The 25,264-nt window shown below is 39.3% G+C and overlaps 1 protein-coding gene across 1 annotated transcript; it reads right to left on the bottom strand.

The window, feature by feature from the left end:
• Positions 1 to 816: 816 nt before the first annotated feature.
• Positions 817 to 24,825, bottom strand: CTSO (cathepsin O). Its single transcript, XM_082727759.1, has 8 exons — positions 24,618 to 24,825; positions 16,379 to 16,487; positions 15,276 to 15,415; positions 12,960 to 13,127; positions 11,180 to 11,301; positions 5,589 to 5,752; positions 4,932 to 5,024; positions 817 to 2,481 (listed from the first exon to the last, which is right to left on the bottom strand). The coding sequence occupies exons 1-8, from the start codon at positions 24,762 to 24,764 to the stop codon at positions 2,447 to 2,449; spliced, it is 978 nt and encodes a 325-aa protein (XP_082583885.1). The 5' UTR covers positions 24,765 to 24,825; the 3' UTR covers positions 817 to 2,446.
• Positions 24,826 to 25,264: the final 439 nt, after the last annotated feature.

A 25,264-nucleotide genomic window follows, 5' to 3' on the forward strand; every position in this document is an offset into this window, starting at 1 on the left:
TGTTATCTTTTAGGCATTGGGGAACTCCTGAATGGTTTAAAGCAGGGAAATAACATAATATCTTACAGAAATGCAAATCCAGGGGACACATAGTAAATGGATTATAATAGCATCCATCAGAATCACCTGGAGCACTTATAAAAATAAAGTGTCTTGGGGTACCTGGGTGGCTCAGTCTGTTGAGAGACTGACTCTTGGTTTCGGTTCAGATTATGAGCTCATGAGTCCTGGGATGGAGCTCTGCATTAGGCTCCACAGTCAGCAGGGAGTGCTGTTTCTCTCTCAAATAAATAAATAAAGTGTTTTATCAGTTCTCATGTGGCTTCGAGTCTGGGGACTATACTTTGAGAACCTCTGTGTTAGGAGACGTAAGGTTTGGTGACTACTGACTAGTAGAGTTGAGACATAAATAAAGAACATGCATCTAGGAAAGGAGGGTAGAAACAGAGGGAAGGTAGGTGATTAAGTGGTGGGTTACTAAAGTGTAGTTGGCCTGATTCAGTAACATTTCCCTCACTTCTACTGACTGGGTGATTATATAATATTGATGCTGTTAACCAAAATAGAGACTCTAGAAGGTGTGTAAGTTTTTTCCTTTTCCTTTTTCTTTCCTTTTTCTTTCCTTTTTTTTTTTCTGCTTTTTTTAGAAGGGGGGAAGCAAAGGGGTTAATTTTATAGACATTGAGGTTCAGGTGTCTATAGAGACAACCAAAACTTGAATATATGGATTTGGAACTGAGAAAAGCTTATGGGAATTAAGCACATTAACACTGTTCACAAAATGTAGGTCACGCTCTTATCAAGAGTCTACTTCAATCAAAGTCAAATATAGGTTGTTTTATTATAAACGTCATCAAAATCCAGAACAGCTAAGAGGTATTAATCATTTTGTAATTTAAAAAGTCTTTAACATTTGAAAAAGAGTATCAGGAAAGCACTTACAGTGTATAAAAATCAGTAAATAAATACAAGCTAAAACAACCAGCACAAAGTCCCCTTCTGACATATTTGGATAATTAAAATATTAATCAGAATATCAATATTTTTCTTCCTGGAACATTTCTAAATTTGAGTCAACAGTATTTTTTTTGAGATTGCTTCTGGTTGGTGTAAAACAAAGAAAGATAGTGTTTTGTTTTTGATTTTCACTTTCTAATAAAGGGGATAGATAAAGCTCAAAAGTGAGAGGAAAAATGGGAGGGCTTCAATTTTTTTAGTGGTTGCCGTTACATTTAAAATTTTGTTTTCATTAAGATAGTCTACATTAGAAAGCAACCATAAGTTTCAGAGAAGAAATGTTTACATATGCAGTATTTGATATGATTTTCTTACATGAATCCATTGAATATTGAATAAGTACTTATTGTACTTATATTTAGTCAGAAGATCAGCTCTTCTGCTCTGAGGTTCTTACACTGCCACACACCCACACATGATGACTTCTGCTAAAGAAAACATTGGCATCGAGAACCGGAACCACGTAGAAGCCAAAAGGATACACAAAAACGTGGTTAGTATGGGAGTCTGAGAAAAGTAAGCAGAAAAGTGGGAACACAGACAGCTTGGGAAAGTCAGCTTGACTGATAGCCCAGATTGCTAGGCTTGGGCTTTGAAAGGGGTGGTGCCTAGGAATGAGGGGAGGAACAGATAAGTAAGATCCTGATTTGATAAAGGCTTAGAAGCAAATGGAGCCAAGTAAATGATTATAAAATAGAAATGGAAAGTGATAAATGAGACTTCTCTAGCCAGGGAAGCCGAACCACCTGGAGCATTACAGTAAAGAACAAGAAAAAAGAGTGGGAGGCATCCCCTCAATACAGGGAGGACAAAGGAAGAAATAACACCCTCCTGGAAGCCTATTGACAACAAAATTTTCCAAATAGTAATTTGTCTCTCAAGCAATGCTCCTGGAATTTTTCCTACCACACAGTCACCATATTGGTCCTTTAATTTCAATCAATTTCTCTTAAAAAGTGGTTTTTGTCCTTTTGTTGCTTTCTATATGACCTTTCGACTGTTTCAAGGGTAAGCATCTTTTGTGGAGGTAAAGCAATTGGACTTTCAATTAAGAAATTCCGTCTCCGAGGGCTGTGATGATAACTGTGAGAGCACACCTTATTCTAGGCTGACCAATTTTGTATATCAAGGTGAGCTATGGCTGGGGATGATATTGGACAGAGGAAAAGAAATTCTTATCCCCTCTAATCCTACTGGAAGTATATCATTAAAGACAAACAAAAACAACAATCAAGCCAGATAAAATCCTCTTCAAATCGAAGAGATTCCTAAAGTATCCTTCATCCCAGGGTCTAGAAACTGTTCCACAGAGTCCTCCTAGGCCATGGAGCCAGTGGCCTGAAGGCGAACAGCGCTGGGAATGGAGTTCTTTGCTACATCTCATTATGAACCTTCATTTTTGTTGCTGTCCCTTGATCTTCCCAACATATCACACAAATACAGCAGCGACAGAATCTGCAATACCTAGAGAAAAAGAAATTATTAGTGCTAGTCTATTTCCTTCAAAAAAAAAAAAAAAAAGTAATGCATGTAGCTGACAGTATAAACATGGTAACTTCAAAAACAGACTAACATTTTTGTTTCAAGAAACTACAGGGGCACCGGTGTGGCTTAATCAGTTAAGCAACCGAATCTTGGTTTGGCTCAGGTCATGATCTCAGGGTTGTGAGGTTGAGCCCCATATACGGTCTATGCTCAGTGCGGAGTCAGCTTGTCCTTCTCCTTTCCTTCTAGCCTCTCCCCACACTCATGTACTCTTTCCCTCTCTGTCTTTGCAAAATTAATAAATAAAATATTTTTTTAAAGAAACTGCAAAAAAAAAAACCCCACAAAAACCCAAAGACTTATTATCTAAATAGATTAATGTATCTGAAATCTTTAGATTAATGTATCTGAAATACACTCATATGTATTGCTTAGAGGAATACAATAATTTATAGGATTGTTTTAAATAAAATTTGAAACTTCAAACTCTAAGATCTGAACTTTAGCAAAATTTAAATAAATCACAAATATGCTAGGCTTTCTTAGCACCTAAGACCATAGATCTCAACATCATGGTAAAAGCAATAAATAGTCCATTTGAAGACTGGATTTCACTGTAATTAGCTATGTCTTTAAAATCTCTTGGAGCCATAGAATACTATCTGTGTTGTTCATAAGAGAAATGTGATCATCATCAGGTATTAACTTTCAGGAAATATCCATTTTCTGGAATGATTTGGATCCCTGCTTAATTACTAATCAGGCAGGCACGTAGAGGATCCCACTGGAACACGAGTAGAGAGGAGCGATTATTCCAGCTCACCCTAGTAGCTGGGGGCTGAAGAAGAGGTGGTGGGGGTAGGATACGGAGTCATAATGGAGGCAAGTTCGAATGAGCATCTGAATTATGTTCTTGCAACTCTCTTGCCAGAGCCTTGAAAAAAACAACCTTCATCCAGATCCAAGTATCACCACTTTGACAGCTTGAGATAATTTGGGTTTAGCAGCAGAGGCTCAATGAACGGCAGCGGTAATGCATCTGCAAGTTCCAACAATGGAAAAGCCCCCATGATGCTAAAAAGTAGAGGCCTGACTGGTTTGCTAGCCCTCTGGCTAGAAGATTTCTGTAATGTTGACTCTCCTTCATAAGTAATTTCAGAAAAATATTTTATTGGAGTGATAGGCCAGACCGCTGATTAACTCTCATGGATTCTACTTTATGATACCTTTGGCCAGTGTTCACTAGCTTGAATCAAAATATAAACTCTTAAATTTTTCTTTCTCTCTTTTTTTTAAAAGATTTTATTTATTTATTTGTCAGAGAGTGAGCACAAGCAGGGGGAGGAGTGGAAGGAGAGGGAGAAACAGAGTCCCTGCTGAACAGGGAGTCCAATGCAGGACTCAGTCCCAGGATTCCGAGATCATGACCTGAGCTGAAGGCAGACACTTAACCGACTGAGCTACCCAGGCATCCCAGCTCTCGAACTTTTCTATAACTCTCTATTCTCAGTCTCACTCTCCGGAGGGTTCTACAACTTTTAAAAAAGTTGTATGTACGTTAGGAATCATTGTAATAAGAAATTAAATGATTGCTTTCATATGCAATATAGTTTAGGTCAAACTTGATTAATAAACTGTGCTGATTTCCTAGATTAAAATTTTTAGAACATATGTTTACATATAGGTTTTAGAATACAGTTAAAAATACTTGACTAGCTATTTTAATTTGGTTTGTGGTTAACCAGAAACAAAGTTGTTATTCAGCAAAAAAGCATATTTGGTATTTGTTTCAGCCCCTCTATTCCGGTGTGTGTTATGCTTGAGTCTGTAGGTAACAAGGGGCATATTAAATCAGAAACAAGCCTATGCTCAGATTTTCATATATTTTGACACAAAGAAAAAGCAATTCTTGATATTCTTGAGCAGGTATTGTGGTGCACAAATTAGGAAAATTGATTCAGTTATAAAAAATAAATAAGGGAGGTGCACGGCTGGCTCAGTCAGTGGAGTGTGAAACTTTTGATCTTGGCATTGTTAGTTCAGGTCTCAGGCTGGGTGTGAAGCCTACTTAGAAAAAAATGAAGGAAATAAATTTTGGAGATGTTTTCAGAGCATCTCAGCCTCCTGGTAAATTAGTACTCTATCTTATTAGTAGTGTATCTTATTATATTTTGCACGTTATACTTGTTATCACTACAAGCTCTCTTCCTTTTAAAATGTGAACATGTGCAATGTGTCTCCTCAAGGAACACTATTTTATTTTTATCAGTTGGCTAGAGAATGAAAATTATTACTGTAAAAATGGTCTGAGTCCATTGGAAGCTGACTATGGACTTAAATTACGAGCATACAGGTTTGTAATTTTAATATGTTCCAAGTGTCTGCCTGGACATTTAGCCTAAAGTTTTAAACATGAATTCATGACTCACCACAAATATTGCCTCCCATTTTAACATGGGCATAGCCATCTACTCCCCATGAACTTCCCCATGAGTTCCGCACAATCCAATATGGAGTATTTCCTACAAAACATAAGATGGTAACAAACCATGAAAAGTTAAAATTTTGTTGTGAAGCATATTAATTTAAAGAGTTAGTTCTTGATAGGTATAGCAGCTCTGAGCAAGAGATTAAAAATTTAATGTGATTCTGGCTAAGCAAACTTGAGCTGCACTTAGTGTCACACTCCAGGTAATGGAAAAATATATATTTGAATCAGATAGCATGAAATGAAAACATACACACAATTCCTGGGAATTAGGAAAAGGAAAAAAAAAAAGAATTTTTAGAAAAATACGATTAAAATAACAAACACTTCTTTTCCCCCAACAATTATTCTAAACATTCCAGGTAGAGAATGCACATTATTTAAATCAAGAATTATTGTTATTTTAACAAGGTTGTCCTCAAAATTGATAGGGGGGACCATGACAGGGTATTTAACCTGGAAGTCTACTGAAACGTTGTTAAGGTCTTAGGACGACTTAAACATGGAAGGACCGAATTTCAGCATTTTAAAGGATGGTGATCATTTGTCAGTCAGAGTTCAAGCTGCAAAGCAACCAATCAAGTCTTATCAGACTTACCTATTTTATCAAATCCAGTTATGAGAACTGCATGATTTGCTTCTCCACTAGAGCAATGGTGTTGTATTATTCCTCCCAAATAATCTTGCCAGCTTACTGCATCTACTACCACTACCAAGGGGCCAAAGGTAAGAAGTGCTTTTGCCATTTCATCTTCTTGGTCACTACCAGAAGAGAAAATCCAAGGTTAAGGGGTTGTTTTTAAGGTAGAGCTAGTTTATAAAAAAATAATCTATTTAATCCATGTATGGTTAGAAGTAGGTTTGATTGCAATTACAGAAGACCTAAAGATGGAAACTAGAGGTCTGAGAGATTGGGTAGGCTAGGACTTCTGTGGGGCTCCAAGGTATCAGGAAGCCAGAATCTTTCTGTATTCTGCTCTACCATGGGAGGTTTCCATTGTCAAGGTCAATTAATGGTCTAAGGTTGCTGCTGGAGCTCTTGCCATTTAACATATATTCCAGACAGCACAAAGAAAAAAGAAGTACAATATTCCTATTGAGAAGACTTTCCAAAAGTAAAACACGTACTCTGCGTATGTCTATATAGATAATACACACGCTCTGCATAGGTCTATATAGATCTCATTGGCTAGTACTCAGTTAACTTTAGCTCCAAGGAAAATAGGAAATGGAGTTTTGTAGCTAGCTGGCAAAGTATCAAGCTATAATAGGGGGATTCTGTTAATAAGGGAAGTGAGAAGACTAAATGCGTGAGATAACTGTGCCATACCATGTGAGAATCAAGAGACTGACCAACTTATGTGAATGAACGCCAAATGCAGAAATCAGAGGGGAACGTTACACAAAAGTGGCAAATGTTGTTATACGACAGAAGCAAGGATGTACTATGCAGTGGCTAACAGAACATAATTAAAAAAATAAAAATAAAAAAGATCTAGAAAAATCTGAAGTGATACCAGTCAACTTATTTATATGTCTCAGTTTGGGGAAAATAATATCTTTTTCATAAAAGTGTGTTACAGGTTGCCATGTAATGGGTTTATTGCTATTATTTTAAAATAAAGCTATAAATGCAGAATTAAAAAAAAAAAAGATGCCAAGAGAACCAGGGCTAGATTGCGAAGTCTGTGAAAGACCCCGTTATTGCTCTCACACGTGGACACCTACTGATAAAGTCTGTTACATAACAGTTGGTCATCATCGATCTTGGAAGTATGTGATTAAACCATTATTTACCCTTTTAAAGGTCAGCCTGATGAGTGAAGGACACTGAAACCAAATTACTGATATTTCAAACCATTAAGATAGCATTTGGTATTTTATTGCTGTAGCAAGCCATGAGTAGATTAGTAGCCCCAAAGAGTAAATAACCTATTATCATAACCTGCAGGGGATCAGTTTCTACCAAGGGGACGTTTTACCCACAGATGGGGAAAAGAATTGAGTGCATAAGAGAATTTACTGAGATAGAAACTGCATGCACATTCATTCTAAACGTTTATTCATATTGACCTGTTAATGTGAAGATCTTTTTCTGGAGATCTATAGGCAGTCAATTCTAATTTTCGCTGCTGTAATAATAACCTGTATCCATTAAGATTATCCTAAGACAGGCAAAATTCCTACAAGGCATCGTGGTAGGGTATAGGTGTTGAAGTTCTGCATAGCTGGGTTCAAATTACAGCTACAGACTGGAGTCATTCCAGTGACACTGGAGTCAGTGACTCTAGCAGGTGACTGAAGTCACCTCTGTCACAAAAACAATCTAAGGAGAAAATTGCAGGTATAAACTTATAGCGTGCCTAACATAAATGACACTCTGAATTTAAAAGAAAGTGCTCCCTTTCCTCATTTCTAATTACCTGGTAAACCAGTTTTGTTCAGCATATGTTTTAATGTATATTTTATTATATTCAAATTTTTGAACATTTTGTTATCCAAATATGACAAATAGGATTATCTCCGTTAAAGAGTATACAGGCATCTCTACCTTTGTAAGATGACAAAAGATAAACTGTAAATACATGACATCAAAGCTCCAGGGACAGGGAGAGCATGATGGAAAGAGAAAGATCAAGAAGGAAAAATATTTTTTTAGAGTGTAGAGGATAATTAACATGGTAAAATCAAAGCAACTGAGTAGTAGTCTCTGCTTTGAGGCAGAACTAAAAAAAGAGATCAAAAATATGAAACAGGATATGACATAGTCCAGAAATGTTCCATTTAGTCCCAGAAATGACTAGCATTGTTATCTCTTGCGTTTCAGAAAGATGTTGGCAAGTTAAAATATACTCCTAACAGCGCTTTAATTTCCACTATTAGCCCAATAACCACTGAACTGGGGGTTAGGGTTGCTGAACCCCTACACAGTCAAAAATCCGCAATTAACTTTGGACTTCCCCAAAACTTAATAGTCCACTGCTGACCAAAAGATTGACTGATGACATAAGCCATCAATTAACCCATCTTTTGTATATTATATGTACTTAACACTGTATTTCTACAATGAAGTCAGAGAAAAAGCTATTATGAAAATCACAAGGAAAATACTGTACTATACTGTACTTTTGAGGGAAAAAAAAAACCACTTATAGGTAGAATGTACAATTCAAACTCATGTTGTTTGGAGGCCAAATGTACTATCAAAATCCATATTGTTGATAATGGATATACTATCAAACCTTTTTCCATATGCTTAATGTGGCCCTATAGTTACCTTACCAGTTCTGTGACCCTCCCTGAGTCTCAGGAACCTCAGATGTGTCAGGGGCCTGGTCCAGGGCCTTACTATAGCAGTTGTTCTTAAAATCTTCCCACATCCTCTGGCCCTAACCATGGTGGTATAATTGACCAGGTTTCCAACAAGGAGGCCTGAAGCTCTTTTCCTGAGGCCCTTCTCTCTTAAAGAGCCAGGAAATCAAGCTCACCCCACATCTCTTCCTTAGCAGCACCCTCAACTGACATGGAAGGTAGTAAACATCAATCTGGGTGAGATAACTCTGAACTGTCTATTTAACCTTGGCCCCAAGAGCTCCTCAGTAGGATCAGTAAGTACCCTCAGTACTAATTTGTTTGGTAAGGAAACCCTGCTTTCCTTGTTAGTCTCATTTCTCTATTTCCCTACAGTATTTCTAGGGATCACGGCTTGAGGTCGATATTCCTTCCTGAACTTGTTCCTGTCTCAGACTTTCATGTCTCAAGTAAGAGTTTATTCCATTCTTTCAGTTGTTCAGGCCAAAAAGCCTAGATTCATCATCCTTAACTATCTTTTCTCTCATTCCCTCTATAAAATCCATCAATATATTCTGTGGGGCTTCATATTCTATGAGGGGTAATAACCTATGATGTCTCAGGTCTAAGACCATTTTTCTTTTTTTTTTAATTTATTATTATTATTATTATTTTTAAAGATTTTATTTATTTATTTGACAGTAGATGGAGAGGCAGGCAGAGAGAGAGAGAGAGAGGGAAGCAGGCTCCCTGCCAAGCAGAGAGCCCGATGCGGGACTCGATCCCAGGACCCTGAGATCATGACCTGAGCTGAAGGCAGTGGCTTAACCCACTGAGCCACCCAGGCGCCCCTAAGACCATTTTTCTAACACTGCTCCAAGGGTTATTACCCGATAACCTTTATTGCCTCATCTGCGACTAGTCTTGTCCATCTACAGTCCCATTGGCTTCCTCATTTTTCTTTAAATATGCCACACATGTTTCTGTCCCTTTGCACTTACGGCTCCTTATGCTTGGAACAGTTGTTCCTCAGAAGTCTAGATGGTTAGGTTCCCTCACTTCTCCAGGTCTTTGCCCAAAAGTCATCTTCTCAAGGAGCCCCTCCTGGTCATTCTTTTTAAGACTGTATACCCCCTGATGTTTCCTCTTCCTCCCACTGTTTTACTTAGTTCTCTGTAGAAATAATTACATCTAGCACTCAGTACATATTTTTGTTTTATTGTCTGTCCCTATCACTAAAATGCAGTCAGGGTTTTTTGTCTGTTTTGTTCACTGCTGAATCCCCAGAACTTGAAACAATGTTCAATACATATTCAAATGAATGAGTAAATCAATGAAAGATCTTCATGCAGAGTCTAATACCATTAGCACTCTATTACCAGAATGTTTATGTCCAGTGTAAACAGTTTTTTCTTTTTCTTTCTTTTTTTTTTTTTTAATTGGGACCTCTTTCTTCTTAACCAAAGGGTTAGACAAATCATGCTTCAGGTCCAATGCCTGTGACTTTTACATTCTCTCTCTCCAAATCTCTCTAATTCAGACTCATGCTTATTCTTCTTCTATATGTCTCCCTATTTTTTTTTTTTATTATTATTTTGCTACTCATGATCAGGGATTCCCTCAAGATTTTAAGTGACATTTTTTTTAACCTTTTAAGTGATATTTTGAAAATCTATTTACTTCTTGTGCGCATGCTTCACTTACACTCTAAAGGAATGGACAGCTTATAGAGACACACTTCCTCATTTTTGAGAGTGTGTTTCCCTCAAAAAAGATGTAGGACAATGTATTTGGTGACTCTGGACATCTTATTACAGACTCTTTGTAACCTGCCATCTGTGGAATTGGGACTCTCTGGTGTGTGGTTCCTAGGGTCACCCCAAGAGCCCTTGTTGTAAATGAGAGCTGTGCTGACAATCTGTCAGGCCTCTGGTACATGTATGCTTACTTAGACGGGTTCCATTTTGTTCAATGATCCAATTTCACCCTTGATTTCCTTCAGATCTCATGGGTTGGCACCATCTGGATCAAGAGATTCTTTTATATTCTGTATTGGTATGTTTGGGGGTACTCTGTCACCTCAGCTGAATATAATTTACTTTCTGCTTTCTCTGTTTCAAAAGACTGTGCTAAGATTCCTTTAGATATATTTTTTAAATGAAAAAAGAAGCTATTTGAATTTCCTTTGTTCTATTATCCCTGAACCCCTGTTTTGTACTGTATCAAATGGTCACAATGATTTTCTAGCTGGATTTCAGTGTTTCATGCACTTTTAAAGCCTTTTGTAATGACTCTTCGCCCCTGAACCTATTCAAGTCATCACGCCATTCAACTTTCCACACTAGTCCCTTTCCTCTGCCTGTCCTCATCTATCCTGCACGCCCATCGTGCCCGTAGTGTGTGCCCCATAATCTACCTCCAGTAATATAGTCTTACTATACTATTCTTCTAATAAGAATGTTTCAGTTCATGCTTTTCTTATGGTTGATGCCTTAAAAAAATGCAAGCATGTTCAAAAGGATACTTCTTGGTAAGGAGACTGCTTGATACTCACTGGGGAGTCTATACAAAGCAATTTTGGATCACTTCAACAGTGAGACTGAAATATACAAATGATAATCACGGCAACTCCGTTTGTTAAAGCAAGGTGGTAAGGATAACTTATATCTTATACGGATTTAAATTTGTTAATTCTATTATAAACACAAATGGAAAAATAAGATCATATTTAAGAAACAACATCTCTCGACAGCCCTCCATTAGTCTCTAGCAAAAAGTTAGGTCTTAAAACTATGACTTGTATTCAATAATGCCATCAATCCAGTTATTGATTCCAAATGGTCAATAGATCAGAGACTATGAAATGCAGACAGAGACACAACAGAATAAGACAATTACCTGAAGTCATATGCAGAATAACCTTTGATTGAAAATCCAGACTGTGAATCAGAAAAGTAATGGCACAGGCCATTCTGTGCTTTAAATGGGTACTCTGAATCTCTCACCAGTCTTACTTGCGTCTAAAAGAAAATAATCATCCAAAGGGTTCTCTATTTAAAACACAGTTGTTTTAGAAATCAAACAGCAATTACTATGATGTGTCCAAATAAGATTCAAGTTGGCCACATCCTCGTCATGTGGCTATTTTTAGGTTATCTTAATAACCTAAATTCATAAATAACCTAAATTCTTTTTTTTTAAAGATTTTATTTATTTATTTGACAGAGAGAAATCACAAGTGGATGGAGAGGCAGAGAGAGAGGGAAGCAGGCTCCCCGCTGAGCAGAGAGCCCGATATGGGACTTGATCCCAGGACCCTGGGATCTTGACCTGAGCCGAAGGCAGCGGCTTAACCCACTGAGCCACCCAGGCACCCCCATAAATAACCTAAATTCTTAAATTCAACCTTTAGGTGTTTGTTATGGACATACTAAGTTAACTCAGTATCTTTCTCTTCTACTCTTGTTTTTCCTCTAACTTCCTTCCTTAGAGCCTCCTTACATTTAATAATAGTCTTACCATTTTTTTTCTCCTGAGGTTGCAACAGGGCAACTCATTTTCCTTCCAGAGCTTCTGGTTCCATCAGCAAGTCTCTGAGACTCACGCAGCCCAGGCAATGGCCAGATCAAGCATTCTTTCCACCTACATCTCTCTATGCCATACATCTAGCCTATGTCACAGATTTTTTAGCCGTTGGTAGACAATCCTCCTTTTCTGATTCTGGGCTTATAGAAGCCAGGGGACACACAATTCCTTGTTGTCCCTGATGTGTACAGAGAAGCTTCCAGCATGTAGTAACTCAAAATACAGCAAGCGAACAAGGAAAGAATATTCCAATTTGGGAAATTCCAGCTTGATGACTTTTACAAACCATAACAACATCCTCATGGTTTGGCTTCATGCAGTTGGCCCTGGATACAGGACAATGTCAGAGAGTCTCCCAAGAAATGGAGGACACTCTGGAGTATTGGGTAAAGCCCTCCATTGAGATAGAAGACTTAAGACACAGTTATGGCTCAGCTACTGATTTGGCAACATGATCTCACCTCTCAGGTCTCATTTCTTCACCTACATAAAGAGTAGTTAAATTTGCTGATTTCTATTGTCCCTTATAATTGCAATATTCCAAGATTCTATAGAAATAAGTAATCATAGGTTCTCATCTTTCTGGGACATTAGGTGATCTATAACTATGAAAGAAAGTATTCACCTACTGAAAAATGCTGAGAAAAAACACATATTTTTCTGAAAACAAATGAAGGCAAGATTTTCCACACTTCGATCGCTGAGTAGCTGACTTGCCTGAAAGCAATTCATTTTCAAATCTTCTGAGGGATTCAGACTTTGGCCATCAAAGTTTCTGAATTTAAAAACATTCTTTTAGGGGTGCCTGGGTGGTTCAGTTGGTTAAGCATCTGCCTTTGGCGTGGATCATGATCTCGGGGTCCTGGGATGGAGCCCCTCCATCGGGCTCCCTGCTCATCTGGGAGCCTGCTTCTCCCTCTTCCACTCAGCTCGTGCTCTCTGTCTCTCTCTCAAATAAATACATTAAATCTTCAAAAAAATAAAAATAAAAACATTCTTTGGTATATCTGAGAGTAAACTGATTTAATTTTGAAGGCATGTTAACTAAACCAAAGAGGAAACGAAGAGTTTAGAAGGCTGAGAAACTAGTCACCTTATTCAGCCAGTTCAAAGCACTGAGAGTGGAGCCTCCCTGGCAGCCGTAGTTATTATAGGAACAGTCGATGACCTGCTGTACACTCAGGTCCTCTAAAGGCTTGCCTTTTATTGCATATGCTGATTCCACAGCACCCACCACGCTGAAGGCCCAGCATCCTCCACACTGTTGAAAAAGAGAAACAGCATTGTATTTATTACCAAATAATGTTCAAACCAAGTTCACCCACATCGTTAATTATCACGAGTTAACAAGTCAAGTAAAGTGGGCAGAATCTGGAGGCCTACAAAATAGTAATGCGCAGCCTATAGATTTTCAAATAGACGAAAGAAAAGAAAAACCAAAATTCTCACTTCAGCCCCAAAATGTAACTTTTAAAGATAAATGGGCAACCACCCAGGTCAACGAGACAATGCAAGATGAAAGTGAGATTCAGAGAGTGAGAGAACACCTGGACAGTCTATTTTTTTTAATTTAAAAAAAATTTTTTTTAATCTTTTATTTATTTATTTTACAGAGATCACAAGTAGTCAGAGAGGCAGGCAGAGAGAGAGAGGGAAGCAGGCTCCCTGCTGAGCAGAGAGCCAGATGTGGGACTAGATCCCAGGACCCTGAGATCATGACCTGAGCCGAAGGCAGAGGCTTAACCACTGAGCCACCCAGGCGCCCTCTGGATGGTCTTTTAAAGACTCATCAGTTCACTGGACATGACTTCTGTTTCTAGGAAGTGTGCCAACTCCCACCCACTCTTCAATCCCTCTTGTTTCTCCCCTGACCTTCTGCCTCTATGGCATCCACCATCTCCATCCTAAAGGGCAGAGGCAGTGATGAGGTGACATGGGGTGAAGATATATACATCATCCAAGCTGTGCTCATTATGTGATTGACTCAGGAGCTGAATGAATGACTTTCATTTAGGCTGCCAAAGTGCCAGCATGGGCATATCACAGATATGCATAAAACATCATAAAAATCAAAACCCATACTGGCCATTCCTCATTGAAATGTCAGCTGACAATCTTCCTCATTCTGGATCTAATAACTTGATTTTATTGGACTAACTGGAATGAAAGAATGAAAGGGTTCGTCCTGAAAAAATAGGGAGAAAATGGAGGAAATGAAATCAAGTTTCATGCACAAGGAAGAAGGATCCATAGAAAAGGCAGAGGTAACAGTAAGATTTGAAGTTGGGCAGAACTGACTTCATCCCAGGACATGGGCTACACAGTGAGGCAAAGAAAGGAAGAACAGTTGATTATCTTTGTGGGGTTGTGTTGAGCCATTTTATGGCTTTAAGTGTCTTATGATGTCTTTATGCCCAGTGCCTATGGCATAGGAAAATAGGCACTAAGGAACTCTATGTCCGGGTCTCCACCCTTTGAGAAAAGTGAGTACAGGTTGCTGACACCATACCTAGAGCTAGCTTATCTCCCAATAACTGACCCAGGAGGGCAGCTTCTGCTCAAAAATATCTCTACAGTATATTTCTTTAACTCAAGATTACTAACGAAATTGTATTCCTTTAATACAAAGTAGACACTTCCTGGAAGGATTCTGTTTCTGACTAATTCACTCTTCTTTATGAATTCAATAATTAAGCAAATTATTCGGTGGTAAAACTTAAATCATAATAATACATATATTTGTAAAAAAGCGATAGATTTATATGCCAAGGAGAAAAGAATCATCCTAACTAGATGGTGACTGAGAAACTGCTTGGTCTAAAACACCTTAAATGGGAAGGCTGAATGACATGGTAAGGTTTCCACTCAGATAAACTGAGACTATATCGCTGTAGTTATGGGGTCGATTTTCCCTGGTCAGCTGTCATTCCCTATGCCAATGGGGTGTAGAGGAGTAGGTTTATCTTTAAAATAAAAATCGGCCTCGGGGTGCCTGGGTGGCTCAGTGCATTAAGCCTCTGCCTTCTGCTCAGGTCATGATCTCAGGGTCCTGGAATCGAGCCCCGCATCAGGGTCTCTGCTCAGCAGGGAGCCTGATTCTTCCTCCCCCTGCTCCTGTGCTCTCGCTTGCACGCTCTCTCTCTCTTTCCCTCTCAAATAAATAAAATCTTTGAAAAAAAAAAAAAAAAAGAACCTGCTTTGACATCTGCCTCTCATTTCATCAGAGATTCTCCATTCATTGTCATTTCTGGGTATTTGGAGTGTGGATTTACCCAGAGATATGGCTTCTGCTACCAGTTTGATTGAACTGGACTTCAAAGATGACTTCCCATGCATGCTAAGATGATTTTAAAAAGACAAAAAAAAAAAAAAAAAAGAAAGAAAGCAAAAGAAAACCCCTAAAACTCACAGTTTGTTGGTTCCTCACTTGGGTTACAACATGTTTGTCCCGCCAGTCAAATCTTGACGGTAAAGATACATTGGGTATGGATGTTTGCACCTCTGTTCTGTATCTGGGCAATCTGGAAGACTTGCTTCTTAAATAAATAGCTGAAGAGAAAAAGGAAATGAAAATACAGCCAACATAACGCCATAAGGAGGGCCTCCTGGGATTCTTTTTGGAGGCATTTTTCAAACACAAACAGAAGTTTTCTAGTATAGCCTGCTACTAGGTTTGTGGTTTTCCTTTATACTTTTTCATAACTCAAAATGTACTCACTGAAAACTAAGGAATTCCTACAACAGGACTGGAGCTGCCACATAAAATGACTTGTCTGATAGAACTCAGTCAGTAATAAAAATGAGTATAATTGATATCATTAGCTTTATCGTAACCCATGGAACTATGGATGTCTAGGATAGAAATAGCACTAAAAAATGCAGAAGGGGGCTCCTGGGTGGCTCAGTCATTAAGTGTCTGCCCTCAGCTCAGGTCATGATCCCAGTGTCCTGGGATCGAGCCCCAAATCGGGCTCTCTGCTCAGCAGGGAGCCTACTTCCTCTTCTCTTTCTGCCTGCTTCTCTGTCTGCTTTTGATCTCCATCTGTCAAATAAATAAATAAAAATCTTAAAAAAACAATGCAGAATGGGAGCTCTTTGGTGGCTCAGTCATTAAGCATCTGTCTTCGGCTCAGGTCAGGATCTCAGGGTCCTGGGATTGAGCCCGTGTTGGGCTCCCTGTTCTGCGGGCTTTCCTCTCTTGTGTTCCTGCTTGTGTTCCCTCTCTCACTGTTTCTCTCCCTCTGTCAAATAAATAAGTAAAATCTTAAAAAAAAATGCAGAAGGGGTGAAACATTGGCCCTTACAGCTACATGGAAAAATCTATAACATTTAGATCTTAATTGAAGATAATCTGAAGACAGTAGCCAGGTATTTACATGCTTGACATTTAGTATTTAACAAATGTTAATTATCACTCAATTTACTAGATTCACAATTAAATGATTCCTCAACAATTAAGAAAACAAATCAAAATCAGGAAACCAAACAACTAGTAGCACAATATCACAGTACCTTTAAACTCTTCCGGAAACAAATAAGAAAATTGATTTATTCCATAGATGGCACTAGAGTTGTCATGAGGGAATACAGAATTCAAGTATTGATGTCTATTAAGGCTTTCCTAAAAGAAGAAAAAAATTAATTCACATCACCTATGTTCACTTTTCAGAGCAATATATGTGTAACTAACCTGGACATATTTTTGAGGTATTAGAAGCAAAGCTTGATTTATTTCCTACTGATCACAGTGAAAGATTGCATAGGACCTCTAGATCAGATTGACAAACATTTGTATGAAAACTATTATCTGGTTTCAGGTATATTTTTGAGGCTGGGAAAGGTATGTCTTATCCATTTATAATTCCTCTTTACCAGCATGTTGAAAGCACTAAATACGTTTATTGCAAATAAACACTAGATCCTAGTAGAAACTGTCACAAAGAGATACTCATTAGGTTAAAAAATTATGAATTTGGAGTGCATGTATCTTTGAATTTCCCAGCATTATGTAACAAAGCACAAAAAAATCAGTAAATAATAAATATGATTCTATTCCAGCTTAATAGCTCTCTCCAGCTCATTACAGGTAAAAAGGCTTTGTGATAGCAATGCAGCTGCAGATGTTCCCGGAAGATAGATTAACTTGTGTATCTGGAGGGAAAACATGACCATTATTTACAGATTCCTCAGCTCTGAATTTTGTAATAATTTATCTTAAGCTTGTCTTTTGTGAGAACATGCCTCAATTTCCTGATGCTAACCAACTGTGTAGGATAAATACAACTTCAGGAGACTACCATTAGGTAAGTTTCCAACTCTAGCTCATATGTATTTGTTTATGGATCTACGTGTTTATTGTGTGTCTGTCTCACAAACCTCTAAGTAAAATGAGGGCGAGACCTGTCTGTCTTGTTCATCAGTGCACTCCCCACCCTGAGCACAAGCCTGGCACACAATGGATGCTTAATTAACATTTTTTGTTGAATAAATACACCAATGACATTTTATATACATCATGCCCGTAACAGCTTTAAGCTATTTACTTTGAAGCAAGTTATTATTGGAACTTATCATCTTCTTACTACATCCTTATTGACCGTGCCTGGAAGGACTGTTAATGAAATAATAAAGAGTTACTAAATGAATTTTACGTACTTAAGAATAATCTTGATAAAGCAGAGTTCTGAATATAATTTGGAAAGCAGATGCATGAATACAAAAATAGAACAGAAATAACAAAGCACGTATCTATATTCCATGTGACAAACATGAGCCAGAGACTGCTAGTTGCTAAGGAATTTAAAATTCATTCATTTTCTAAGTATTGGTTGAACATCTTTGCGGGCTAGACTAAGCAAGGCATTGAGAATGTAGGACACTAAAAATGCATAGGAAAGCAAGTGGTAGCCGTGAGAATGGGCCTCACAGACTTCCATCTATGGGGGGTTGTGTGCTGTGTGCTGAATTACCACAAGAGAGGCCACAGTTCCCACAAGCTGCCGCTAGCCAATGACTGAGCCCTGAGGGTCTCTCTGACCCTTCCTTTGGCTGCACAGCCGTCTAAAGCACTTCCCCCAATCTATCTTCCCTCCCTCCTTCACTCTAGATCAGAGTTGCGCTGCCATCAGGTAGCTCTCCCAACCTCTCCCCATTTCTCTCAGCCATTGGTCTTGTGATAAGGAAATGAAAAAAGAAAGGATAAAACACAGATGATCAACATCAAGAACGAGGAAAGGGCTGTCATTATGGATGCTTCAGTCATTAGAAGAACAGTATTTTGAAAACGGTAAACCAGGAAGTTTTATGAATGTGTGCATGAAATGGACACACTCCTCAGACACCACCAATTGCAAAACTGAATGTATGAGAAATAGAAAACTCTAAGCCCAGATGTCTTGTTTGGTGAACTCTACACAATTAAAAAAGAAATAATATCAATCTTATACACATCCTTTGAGAAAATAAAAAAGAAGCAAATGCTTTGCAACTTATTTTAATTAATTAATTAATTAATTTACTTACTTACTTATTTGAGTTAGAGAGAGTCAGTGAGAAAGAGAGCATATGGGGGAGAAAAAGGGAGAGAGGGAGAAGCAGACTCCCTGCTGAGCAGGGAACCCCATGCAGGGCTCCATCACAGGACTCTGGGATCATGACAAGAGCAGAGGCAGACATTTAAATGACTAAGACACCTAGGCATCCCTGCAACTTATTTTACAAGGTCAGTATTACACTGATTACAAAACCAGGCGAAAACATCTCAAGAAAATAGACCGATGCACCAATAGCCCTCATGGCTATAGATGTGGAATCCTTAAGAAAGTATTAGCAAATCAAATCCAACAATATATAAAAAGGACAATGCTTTATGACCAAGTGAGGTTCATTAAAAAAATACTACATTGGTTTAACTTTTGAAAACCAATCAGCATAATATACCATATTAATGGCATTTTTAAAAAGCAAGGAAAATCATATTTTCAGTCGATGCAGAAAATGCCCTTGACAAAATTCAAAATCTTTTCGTGACAAAAATCCTCACCAAACAGTACTTGAGAGCAAATTTCTGAGTCGTGATTGAGGGAATCTACGAAACCCCTGTATCAACCAGAGGCCAACTTCTAAAAGAATCCCATTTGTGGATTTTGTATGTCATTCCAGTGCACTGATTCCTGTCATTTCATGGCTGTCCACAGCCCACACTAAGGATATCTGATATTTACAACGTGACTTCTTGCTAAAACCAAAGACCTCTAAACCCCAAAGGGCTCTGTTTTGCCTTCTCCCCACCACTAATCCTCATCCCCCCTTTTCTGAATTTGCAAGACCACTAATAATATTAAAAGTACTTCCCATGAGAATTCTGAACAAAACATAATTCTCTACATTTATATGCACACACAGTAAATTTCTCTAATTCCTTCTCAGTTTTGTAACAAATGTCTTAACCACATTGTCATGCAATATTTGGGTGTCTACTTAGCCTCTTGGGCCTTTATTTTTTTCATTGACAAATGTGGTAATTCCGACCTGACAGAATGTGAGAATTAAATAAGATAATGTTTGGAAAATGCAAATTACAGAAAAAAAGTTAAATTTAATACTCCTGTGCTGTATCTTCTTTCCCCCCTTAAACACAGAATATTTCTCCCCCTTTAAACACAGAACATTTGGACATAGAAAAAGTCCTTCAAAGATCATGTTTTCAGGTTTTCTTAGATTAATATGGAGCTAATCTTTGTCATGCAATTAGAAATGACCAGTTATGGATCGAAAGAAACAGATTTCACAGTAAAATGATATTATCAGTATATCCAAGAATATTTATTCTCCTATTTGCTAGAACAGTAGGACACAAATCAAGTCCCTCTAACAGGGTTTCAAATCACGTAAATTTTAAAAAGCCCTGTATTTCATTTCTGGAATTGACTACTCTTCCAAGTGACTTTTCTGGTCCACTTCGATTGCTTATGTGAGAGCAGATTTCGCAGAAGCATCACAGACTGTGAGTCTATGGAGCTCCTCATGTTAACTCGCTCTGTCAAAGAATCAGTCCTAGGTAAAGGACCAATTACCACATGATCTTAACATAAGACCATGGAAGAGACCATAATGTTATTATAGTATGGTGACTAAACCTACAGTCGAGTCAATGTGCCTAAAACCATATAAAATATTAAAATGAAAGACCTGAGCCTTAAGGTCATTTATGAAAGAAGACAGTCAAGTTCTGAGGAGTGTATAGGACACGGCATTACTAGTTTTGAAACGTGCAGATGTGTGAAAAACAGACGGGTCATAGGATGGTGGTCTATTTTGTACTTTCTCTGTGGTGTGTGCTCCCTTAATGAGTTCATTTCATGCTTTGCTGGGATAAGCTGTACACTGACGTTACTGCAGAAGCCACAGATGCTTTGTAAGGTGACTTTTCCTTTAGGGCTCTAAACTCATTCCCACTTCTGTTCTTTAGCTTTTCCCTCAACAGCCCTCACTTGGAGGTTCTGAGGTTTGGTATAGGACAAATCATACATTTCACAGATGGATTTAAAACGTTCTCCTTGCTGGTGCTTTCGTTTCTGGAAGTTGCAGTAAGTCTGGGGATGGCCCGAGAGGCAGAATGTTTATATGCGGTGTGGGAGCATCGCTGAGAATTTCTCTTAAGACTTGAGAGTTGTAAATCTTTGATCAGTGAATCTCAGCTGAGGGAAACTCCCTCCTTCCTCCTCTTCCCTCCCAAGGATTTTTGGCACTGTCTGCAGACAATTTTGATAGACACTACTGGCACCTAGTGGGTAAAAGCCAAGGACACTGCTAATCACACTGCAAGGCACAGGACAGCTCCCCACAACCAATAATTATTGGTTCCACAATGTCGACAGTGCAGCTGTTGGGAAGGCCTCTACTAGAACAATAAAAATATATACTTTAATAAATTCCTGCTTTACAGAAGTCACCAGCACAAAGGATTTTGTATATGTTGTGCTGACATCTGTATAAAAATAATATGCATGTATGTTTATCATGCAGAGTAAAATAAAAAGAAATATGTTGTCATTTAGTATTTGCTTGTACATGCACATAAAGACTGAATTAAAGTGATACTCCTTTGAGAATTGATTGAAGGAATAATTTTTCTAGTGTATTACTCTTTACATTTTTCTGTTTGTTCACTGAAAAATGGATTCTAGTACAATGTTCAAGTATACAATATCCATTTGTTAGGCTATAATTCTTAGAAGTTGGCACATGTCTTATTCCCCCACTGAATCAGAAAACCCAGATCAGCTCCTTTCACATAGTGAATATGAAAATATTGGATAGATGAATGGACAGATGGACAAAGGTTGATATCCAGGATCTATAATTAACTCCCCAAACTCAACACACACGAAACAGGCAAACATATCAAAAAATGGACAAATGAATGAACAAACTCTGATCCAAGATTTTAAGGTCCTCATATATTTTCATTTTGGCAATGCAGGCATTAAGTTAGAATCATTGAAAATGGCCACTTGAACAACAGTACCTTACATCAAATTCAGCTATCTATGCTAGGTAGAAAATGTGCTTTAAAGCATTCTTGCCCAGAGTTCATTTGGAGGAGACAATCCAGATTTCAAGGGGCTGATTATGGCAAGTATCTGTGACTTATTAGTTAGGATTATTTATTGTAAAATTTTCTATTTATACATAAACTACTATTTTATATTTATGCATAAACAACATGCCTAACAATTATATATAATTTTAACAATGTAACATATATCATTTTATGCCAGTAATTTTAAAGTGAAGATTCTAAAATTTTATGCACAAATCACATTTGTATTGGCACATAAACATCACTCTGAAGTAACTTCTCAAAGGCATAAGAATATGAACTTTTCTGTGGTGAAATAATGAGCATCGGTAAATTATCAGTGCACACCTGGGTTTCAGCACAAAGAGGGGCAGGCTGAATCCTCCATTCTGATTTTCCTCGGCATTGAAAGTTTCTAAAGCAGTGGAAGAGCACAGATTGGGGATGCTATCCGTTTTTCCCTCCATCAGTTATCCTGAGAAGCATACCATAACAAACCATAGAGTGGCCCAGTCTTCAACCAACAATAACGTGGTGATAGTTTGTCAACAAGTGTCATAGATGCCATCTAACTTCCATTTAAGAAATAGTCCTAGGAACTTATGAAAATACATATGGCAGGGATGACAAGACTCTTTCACCATTCTCTGAACCCAACACCATCAAAGACATTACTAATCAATTAGACATTTTCTCCAACTGTCTCCAACAGCAATGCTCTGAATACTTTCCAATGCCATATTTCAGGCAGCTACTATTAATCAATCCACTTGCAAACATGAGGAGACCTATTTGCTATCCCTAAATAAGAAACAAAGATCCAGAGATTACAGCTCTTGGTGCTTAGGATTTGTCTACTTTTTAGGGCATCTATAGATTCTGGCCCAACACAGAGTGTTTTACAATTCTATTTTAATTTTTAAACTTTTTTTTAAAGAAGATTTATTCATTTGAGAGAGAGAGAGAATGCGAGATAGCGTGTGGATGAAAGAGTGGTGGAGGGGCAGAGCGAGAGGGAGACAATCTCCAGCAGACTCCCCACGAGCACAGAGATCCCCACGAGGGGCTGGATCCCATGACCCTGAGATCATGATCTGAGCTGAAACCAAGAATCAGAAGCTCAACCAACTGAGCCACCCATGGGTGCCCCCATTTTTTTCCCTCTAAACTTTAACTTCACTGTGAAACAAGGACATTTTCTAGATTCTGCACATAATTTACCAGATGGTTAAACAGTGGGGAATCTCTGCCAATTCATAACTTGACATGATCTTAAAGGAGTAAAGCGTTGTAGAGTTGTAGTTATGAGTTTTGGTTATCACATACTTTAATCTCTCCTGCCTGGCCAGAAGAATTCTTCCAAATGCTCATGGGTACCATGGAAGCAAGGCCTTTTCTATCTTTGCCTGTGTCCAGCCCTCTACTCCAGGTCCAGACAACTAGAATCTAACACCACGAGGTGCTCCACTTTCCAGTGATGTGTTTTAAAGTCTAAACACTTTCATTCCTGGGTATCCATTTTGTGAAGTAAACTCCCACTAGAAGCAATTGGTTTGAAAACTTTCCCAGGCTTTTTCAACTCAAGATTTTTAAATGTACTAAAAGTCTTCATAACTGACCTCCTCCACTTAAATGTTCCATTTCCTGTTACAGATCCTTGTATTTTTCCTGAGAAGAGTTGAATTTGCTGACTTTTGTCTCCTGGGTGCAGCCACTTCACAGGACCAATATGAGTAACTATATAAGTCAATAGATATATATTACATATATTTTTTAAAATTTTGTTTAATTTTTTGTCACTGTTCCAAAATTCATTGTTTATGCATATATTTAAAAATATATTTATTACTCTGGCCTCCTTGTGCCTCCAATCCTCCAACATGATTTTCTTGAGGAGGACAGCAGTGTGTTTATTTATTCAGCCAATGAATAAATTATCAGTATAGATAAGATTGACTTTTTTTCCCCTAAAGGGTCTGGGTCACCACCATAGGCAACCAAGCCCAGGACAGGGGCCGAATACAGGGACACAAAGTTTGTTTTCCAGCAATTGTGCCAGTGCTTCTGGTTTCAAAAGCTATAATGTAACTCAAAAGCAATAAAGCAGAGACAAGCGTACACATCTTGGTTTGGGCAAAAAACAAGAGCGGGTACAATCAGGCAAGGCTGCGACTTCCGAAACAATGGAATATTCTAGGGGAGACAGGAGGAGCAGAAAAGAATACAGCTACAGAACTCCAGGAGAAATCCCAAGACTATACCAGCAAAAAACTAAATATCATTCCAACAAACAATACTACTAAATTTTTACCTTTGATTCAGAAAGAATCAATTTTCTTTTATAATAAAATCATGACATCTTTCATGATTTAAGAAGTTGTTAAGTGGTCTCAGATATATAGAACACAATGAGGCAAGCTTTAAATCGGTATCTCTAGGTTACAGGAAAAACCTATTGATACTCTGCTACCTCGGGCCTTTCCCGAGGTTTAACGCTGGGCTAAAATCTAAGCATTCTTATGAGGACTTTTGAAAATAATGTGAAAAGGAAACGAAATGCTTCCCTTTTTTCCAAATCCGTCTCCAGCAAGTCAAGACGAATTTGAAGGTTGCTGCACTAGTTTGAGGAGCCCCAGCTCAGGAAAATCACACAGAGGCAGGGCTCTGAGCTCTCCCAACGCGGGCTCTTGGTTTAGAACAAGCCGATCACAGGCGGGCACCAGCGCCCCCCTGCGGAAGGAGAACACCCGTCCGGCCGCTTCCGCTTTTAATCCGGTTCCAGAGACTCTGGAAAGGACCCGCTTTGGAAGGCCATGAGGACGGTCCAGGGCACTGCCCAAAGGGGTGCTTCTTCCGATCGCGAATACGGTGAACACATCCATTGATGACTCTGGGCTCATCCCGCAGGCCCACGGTGACAGATCTAACCTGCAACATCCCCTCTTTCGGGGAGCCCAGATAGGGCAGGGCTGGCACGTGCGGAACGGAGGGGGAAGTTGGCCTGCGGACTTCTCCGGGAGCCCAAACCCGTCACCGAAGTGCGGGCAGTGTGACCCCCTGGAGTGGCGGCTCTCAGCGACACCCCGCCACCCCCCAACCCGCTGCCCCAAGCCCAGAGCCCGGGCAGCAGGGGCGACTAGGAAACAGAGAGCGGCGCGCGCTCGGTACCCGGAAGGCGGCTGCCTGTCGCTCGCGGCTCCGCGGCTCCGTCGCCGTGAGGGTGGCGCGGGGGTCCGCGGGGAGGCCGCGGCCGCGGCAGCAGCAGCTGCAGCAGCAGCAGAGCAGCCAGAACCGCCGCAGCGCCCGCAGCTCCATCCCCGCGCCCCGCGCCCGGCGGCCGCCAGTGCCCCCGCCTCCCCCGGGTTTCTCTTTCGATTCCTCGGCTCCTCCCCTCCTGGGTTTGCGGGGCGGGAGCGGCGGAGCCGGGTGCACGGCGCTGGGCGCTCGGCCGCTCCCTGAGTCCCCAGGGCCCCGGGCCTGGGGATGCGATGAGCGGGGAACTGTGGCATCTTCACCTCCCAGCTGTTCGAGGAGAGCTTGAGAGTCATTCCCCATGCGATGCGCGAGAACGCAGACGGGTGTCACCTGCTTCGAGAACAAAGTCCTCTATTCTTCCTTTTATCTCTAAACGGAAAGATTCGGGCAGTATTTGAATTTTTCTTGGCCTTGTTCCTGCTGCGGAGGTCTCTAACGTTTAGGACCTAATTCCAAAATGTTAGCGAATTGACACAAAGGCATTCATTCGTTCAGCAGATGTTTATAAATACGTTAACAGGAATTTGCAGTTATGAAAGTCAGGCACAATTTCTTTACCT

This window comes from Mustela nivalis (assembly GCF_964662115.1).
Source record: "Mustela nivalis genome assembly, chromosome: 4".
Lineage (NCBI taxonomy): Eukaryota > Metazoa > Chordata > Mammalia > Carnivora > Mustelidae > Mustela > Mustela nivalis.